The following is a 6,000-nucleotide window of genomic DNA, read 5'->3' on the forward strand; positions in this document are numbered from 1 at the left end:
CGAATGCGTATCCGACCGACCGCAAAGTGGCATAACGAGCGGAGGCTGTCCCCTACACTGTACTGTTTTTCTCAAGGCGTGCCACAGAGCAGAAAATATAACCGCAGCACGTACGCGTGCTTCTGATGGGTAGCTAAAGTGTGTGGTATATTTGCTCGTGGTCTTTGTTGGTTTACTCGCGGTATCGATATATTTGTCCCACCTCTCCCTTCTCTACCGAGAGAAGAGCAATAACAAATATACACGAATTATTTACCACAAGCAAACCTACAAAGACCACTAACAAATATAGTTATTATGTTCTATGCGTTGCCAGCGTATCGTGAGAGGCTGGTCGGGATTTTTCCCGTTCTATTGCGCCCAGAAAATACTCGATGGCTTTCAGCATTTATATCTGGCATTCGGATATGCTCACAAGGGCGTTTGCGGTCGAAGCAAGAGGGTAGTCGGAGTCGCGTTTTTGCCTTCGATCTCGTTCAATCTTGCTTTTCCATACAATTGTACTTGCAGGACCATGGTCCCCAAGAAGAACACAGAGGACACCCCGGTCGCGGTCAAGAAGACATTCTTGATACCGCGATCTAAGAGAAGCCCACCGCGGCCGCGGCCGACCCGTTGTCGACCACCAATAATGCGATGTCGGCGGATGGGCACATCGACCTATATCGATGACGTGTCCCCAGCCGCCGCAGCTACCGAGATATTGCAGAAGCAAAGCCAACTTCTTAAACGAGTGCTTCGAGCGTGGGAACTTGTAGTCCTCCATGTAGTCCCGCATAACGTTGACCAGGCGACAAAACGATGTACAAGAGCAGCGCAGGTTGTTGATAAACCAGTGGTTGAAGCGCGGATTGTCGAGCATGTCGTCGAAGTCGACCATGTCCATGATGAGGATGTTGTACTTGTCCTCGCGAAGGCCTCCTCCCGCTGTAGCGCATGCTACAGCGACGGACGCAATGGCGGCCCCAACACCGATCAGAACACCCGCTTGGACCGATTTCCCGACCTTACGAAATTCGACCGATGCGAGACGGGTCCGATTAATATTATCCGTACAAAAAAATTGGGCGCACGTTGGAACTGAATGGAACAAAAAATTCGCGGCCAGCCTTAAGGACCTGAAGGCTGACGTCTTGGATATTAAGCGCAACTGTCTGTTCGAGATTTTAAAGTCCTACGATCGCGAGTTTCAACAGAGACCTCTTCAGGGCCTCGCTACTGCAAACCCACGGCAGTGCGCTGTCTTTCACGCCATACGCCACGAGCTTGACCTGCCTCCAGGTCAGAGAAGACGCCGTTTTACTTCTTGTCGAAGGCGGCTCTAGAAAGAGATATGTGTTTAACCTTCAGCTTGCATGATGCTGGTGCAACGAACGTGTCGCGATAGTGTGACCTAAGGGCCGTAGGGCCTACCGTAGTTTTGTGCATGTTAAACACCGTTCTCGCCAGTCGCTTCCGAGCGCCGGGGAGGCTACCGGGCGTTTTCGTCACGTGCCACGCTAAAGATGCGACGTTCGTCGGCGCATCAACCTGCGTCGACCTGAATACCTGCGTTTTGTCTTGTCTTTATTCAGCTTGAGGTCCTGCCTGGCGAAGACGGATGGCGCCGCGGCTTAAAACCTGGTCATGGCAATAGCGTCGCGGCAGGTGAAGTCAGAGTCGTCGGCGTGGGCGACCGTGCTGGCGACGACGTTGCCCTCCTCGATGAGTGTCTGCGCGAGATCCTCGAGCGCGGCATCGAGATACACGATGAACATCGCCGGTCACAACAAGTCGCCTTGATGTTGGTCTCGAACGGGCTGTGCACCTCGCCGTCAATGCGCAGCCGGAGTGTCGTGGTCGTGAGCAGCATGCGGACCAGGCGCACTTCATAATCGTCGAGGAAACCTCCGAAGCACCGTGAGGAGCTCCGCACTGTCGATCATGTCGACACCTAGAATACATAGCATGGCTCATTCACAAGTGAATGATGCCTAAGTTGAAGGCGTAACTTAAAATTATGCTAAGCGGTTTGCTGCTATGCATAATATATCCATGTTGCGGCCAAAGCTTGCTTCAATCGTCGTGTTGCATATCTAATGTAGCTAACCCACTCTGGCAGCTCTACAGTAACAACGGCTGGCGGCAAATAATGTCAAGCCACTCCAAAACACGAGCACAGATAGTCTCCCAACTTCTTATGGGCAATGCCAAACACAAATGTAGACGTTAGGTCTTTGGTATCACCCTTGTAGAGTGCACGGGGTAATGAAACCAACAAGCAGGCGCTCCGCGCGCGCCCGACCTTGGTACTACAGTACCGACAAAGTGCACCATAGAGCGACTAGACTGCCTAAGGCGTAACGCCCTGAACAAAGTGAATACCACTGGAGCTGTTGCATCAATGGGGCTGTTGTCCTCGTCGTCTTCTCAAGCTGCAATAAGTTGTTCCTATCTACTATCGCTCCTCCGCTGGTTGAAGCAGAATGAATGCCTCATGGCACGCCGAGCCGCCTCGGTTGAAATTCAGACTTTGACGCTCGCATAAAAAGACCTCGCGGTTTGTAGAGAGGGCGAAGTCTCGCTCGGTCTTCGGTTGAAGTTGGCCGGATCTGATCCAGCGGCCAGAGCGTTTGGCGGCTCCGTATACGACGGGTATCCGCCGCAATGGTCACTCGTAAACACGATGCACATCTAACACGTACTGGTATTATGTATACAAAAAGCAGTCCAGCATTCCTTCCTACAAGCCTCTCCACCGGAACCTTGTACAGTACAAGGGCGTGAAAAGTTTTTGACTTACACAAACCCAGAAGGCAGAGCTCAATCTCCGATTCCTTGCATCCAAAAATGCATTTATGCAGGATATTATATCTAGCAATATCAATGGAGCGGACTATTAGCAGACTTTACAGCCAGCGTTCCGCATGGTCGGTGCCAGCGGCCTACGCCTCCTTGCCTTTGGCAACCCAATGGTGGACATGATTCGCCATGTCCCTCTACAGGTACGCTTCGCCCCCGCATGTGCTTACGTCATCGTAATGAATCGGGTAGTATATTTCGAGCCTTGGAGTTGTCGAAGGCCAAGAGGTAAATGAGCGAGCGCATGGCGACGCTCGATTCCGAGCTTACATGCGCTAAGCCCTGCGAACTACTGTACCGGAATGTAGACACATCTGCACCTTTCAGTTGACGAACGATCGTCCATCATGCAAAGAGCGCTCGAAGATCCATCTACGGAGCGTGTGCCTGGTGGTTCAGCGCTCAACACTGCCCGGGTCGTCCAGGTGATGATGACTGCTTACACGACCTTTCAACGCCCATTCATTGCTCCAACAATAGGCTTTCATGCCATCGAAAACGACGCTATTTATCGGGGCTCTTGGCGACGATTCCAACGGAGACTTTCTCCGCTCCTGTTGCAGTGCCGCCGGTGTCGATATGACCCACGTCCAAACACACGCTGGTCTGCCCACCTCCACGTGCCTCGCGCTCATATCGCCGAGCAAAGAGCGCACGCTCATCACGCAGCGCTCCGCGCATTTGTGTTACACACTCGACGCGCCAACACTCGATGCATGCTTGGCTGCAACGAACGTACTATACGTTGTTGCCTTCACGCTATCTTCGGCACCACGTTACGAATGCGTGCGTTATCTTCTTCAGCATCACGATTCGAGTCGCCATCTCATTTGCCTCAACATTTCCTCCTCGGGTCTCATGCAGGTAGGTCGAGGCGATGCTTTCTCGTACTACGGGTGTCTAGAACCCCGATGTCGTCGGCCGACTCCACGACATTTTACGCGACGTTCGAGTGCTTTTTGGAAATGCTCAAGAAGTGCTTGCTCTTGGTGCCGCGTTTCAATTGGACACCCCGTCCGTCGACCAGGTGGCCTCCGAGCTGCTCGTCAACGTTCTTCGCACGCCGCGCGCGATTGTGCTTGTCACCAACTCCGCAGCCCCTACAAGAGTATATCGACGTGATCGCCCGTACGATGAGAACAATGCTTGCAGTATCTGTTTCACAAGGCTCGTGTAGACCTGTGGCGGTCCCCGTGCAGATTCCAAGTGGTTTTCACCTACACGACACGACAGGCGCTGGTGATGCTTTCTTGGGTGGATTTTTCGCTGGCCTGTGTGTTTTCCGCTGCAAATTGTCGATGGCTGACAACATCGTAGGTTGCAGCACGGAAGCCTCCGTGCCTGCGTGGAGCTCGGTCATTACTGCGCCGTACAGTGTGTGCAGCAAACAGGCTGTCCATTACATTGGAGTGGCGACGATGCCGCTAGCACGTGGCGCGGCTACACGGAATCCGACGCCTCACCTGCGCTTTACGAAGATTTGGTCGCAGTGCCTCGTGAGCCCACTGCTCTGTCGTAAAGTGTGCAAGAGTGGTGTACTATTGTAGCAAATTACATGGCTGGGAGAAAGTGCGCCGTCATGAGCGTGCCCAGAAACAACACAAAGAGAATTCCGGGCGTGAAGAGGCCCCAGACAGGCCAAAGGCCCAGGATCAAACTACAATCGCATCGAGTGGGGTGCCAAGTAGATCGCGCACATACCCAAGTGCGCCGACGAGACCGACGATGGTCGCAGTGGGGATCATGCGTGGACAGTACACACTCCACTCCAAGTCCACCTTGCGTACATACGGCAGCCAAAGCGCCAGGTACGCCGTGATGCAGCCATTTACACCTGCGCAGACGACGCCGATGTTGAAGTAGAGCCTAGAAAGCATGAGCTGCAGCTCGCCATAGCTACGTACCGATGGACGCGTACGTCGCGTAGTGCGATGTGGACGACGTCGAGATAGTACGCGAGAAGGCAGGCGCCACCGACCCACAGCAACGCATGCAGCTTCGTGCTTAGCCATTCGGCCTTGGACGGCGCCTTGGGCAGCGAGCGCTTCTTGAGGTCCTCGATCTCTTCATCGAGCGTCGCATCAAGGCTGTCCGTCTCCGCGTCTGCCGGTGCCAAGCGCTGGTACGAACCTGCTCGCGTGCGCATCTGCAACTGCCGTCATTATCCGGACCGCTTCCGGAGCTTGAAAGATCCATCCGATCCAAATACGATGGCGCCACCAGTCACAGGGACGCTATCAGCGGTCGTTCGCTTGCGCCCGGAGACAACTTTGATGCCATCCAATGCTGCCGCATCGCCGCCCGTGCATCGCGACGGGAACGGACTCGCGCTCGGCCGCTGGGAGGTGTCGCTAACGAGCTACGATGGCTTTGCGTTCTACATGGCCGCCTTGTGCACTTGTGTTCCGCTCGCCCAGATAAATGCACGCATCGGCTTGCATCGGTACTGGCACGTGATCGCTCTCTACGGCACGCTGCACGTTGCGTCGTGGGTCCTTGGGTACTATTGGTTTTTGGACAGTATCTGGCCCAACGTGTGCGGGCGCGGCCTCTTCGATGCACTCTCTACGCCATGGACGTTTGGCGTCGGGACGTCCAAGTCGATTGCGTGGTATGCCACTCTTTTGCTCGCAATTGCCTATCGCATACATCTGCGGTGGCGATTGCGTCGACTCTTTGCGATTCCTGGGCACCTCTACCAAGACGCGATTGCGACGGCATTGTGTAGTTGCTGCGTCATCTCGCAAATGGCCCAGCACACGACTGCGTACACGCCTGGCGAGCTAATCTCGATCATGCCCAAGGACACGTTACCCGGCTATGAGGTCTTGTAGGTGCTCGACCCCATATTGTCTAGAGCTAGGTGTCGGTAGAGTGCAAAGCGGTGCACGTGTGTCTGGCACGACGAAACGATACAGTAATTTACACAACTTTGTGGACCTGCGGCTTTGAGAGCTCTCGCATCAATTACTCGACGATCATACGTGCGCTGCGAGGACCTCTGTGCCGACTACTGTCGCTAGACCACACACGCGGTCGAAAACGTGCACGAGAACACGGGAGCTCTCAAAGCCGCAGGTCCACAAAGTTGTGTAAATTACTGTATCGTTTCGTCGTGCCAGACACACGTGCACCGCTTTGCACTCTACCGACACCTAG

General features: G+C 54.2%; 3 protein-coding genes across 3 annotated transcripts; 2 read left to right on the forward strand and 1 right to left on the reverse strand.

Annotated features, from left to right (window-relative positions):
* Positions 1 to 2,970: 2,970 nt before the first annotated feature.
* SPRG_20305 (hypothetical protein) lies at positions 2,971 to 3,424 on the forward strand (the record flags this gene model as incomplete). Its single annotated transcript, XM_012346391.1, has 4 exons — positions 2,971 to 2,984; positions 3,034 to 3,069; positions 3,150 to 3,266; positions 3,322 to 3,424. 4 exons carry the CDS (start codon positions 2,971 to 2,973, stop codon positions 3,422 to 3,424), a joined length of 270 nt encoding a protein of 89 aa, XP_012201781.1.
* A 939-nt stretch (positions 3,425 to 4,363) lies between these two features.
* Positions 4,364 to 5,171, reverse strand: SPRG_06817 (hypothetical protein). Its single transcript, XM_012346285.1, has 3 exons — positions 4,746 to 5,171; positions 4,543 to 4,707; positions 4,364 to 4,498 (listed from the first exon to the last, which is right to left on the reverse strand). Exons 1-3 carry the CDS (start codon positions 4,985 to 4,987, stop codon positions 4,393 to 4,395), a joined length of 513 nt encoding a protein of 170 aa, XP_012201675.1. The 5' UTR covers positions 4,988 to 5,171; the 3' UTR covers positions 4,364 to 4,392.
* SPRG_06818 (hypothetical protein) lies at positions 5,052 to 5,675 on the forward strand (the record flags this gene model as incomplete). Its single annotated transcript, XM_012346286.1, has 1 exon — positions 5,052 to 5,675. One exon carries the CDS (start codon positions 5,052 to 5,054, stop codon positions 5,673 to 5,675), a length of 624 nt encoding a protein of 207 aa, XP_012201676.1.
* Positions 5,676 to 6,000: the final 325 nt, after the last annotated feature.

The sequence above is a fragment of the Saprolegnia parasitica genome (assembly GCF_000151545.1).
Source record: "Saprolegnia parasitica CBS 223.65 unplaced genomic scaffold supercont2.28, whole genome shotgun sequence".
Classification (NCBI taxonomy): domain Eukaryota; phylum Oomycota; class Saprolegniomycetes; order Saprolegniales; family Saprolegniaceae; genus Saprolegnia; species Saprolegnia parasitica.

What these genes read in the sequence shown, in the direction of transcription:
- SPRG_06817 (XM_012346285.1), bottom strand. Translation starts at nt 4,987, where the DNA reads ATGCGCACGCGAGCAGGTTCGTACCAGCGCTTGGCACCGGCAGACGCG. An exon ending in CGCGACGTACGCGTCCATCG is followed by an intron (nt 4,708 to 4,745) that starts GTACGTAGCTAT and finishes CATGCTTTCTAG; the next exon opens with GCTCTACTTCAACATCGGCG. An exon ending in GGTCTCGTCGGCGCACTTGG is followed by an intron (nt 4,499 to 4,542) that starts GTATGTGCGCGA and finishes ATGCGATTGTAG; the next exon opens with TTTGATCCTGGGCCTTTGGC.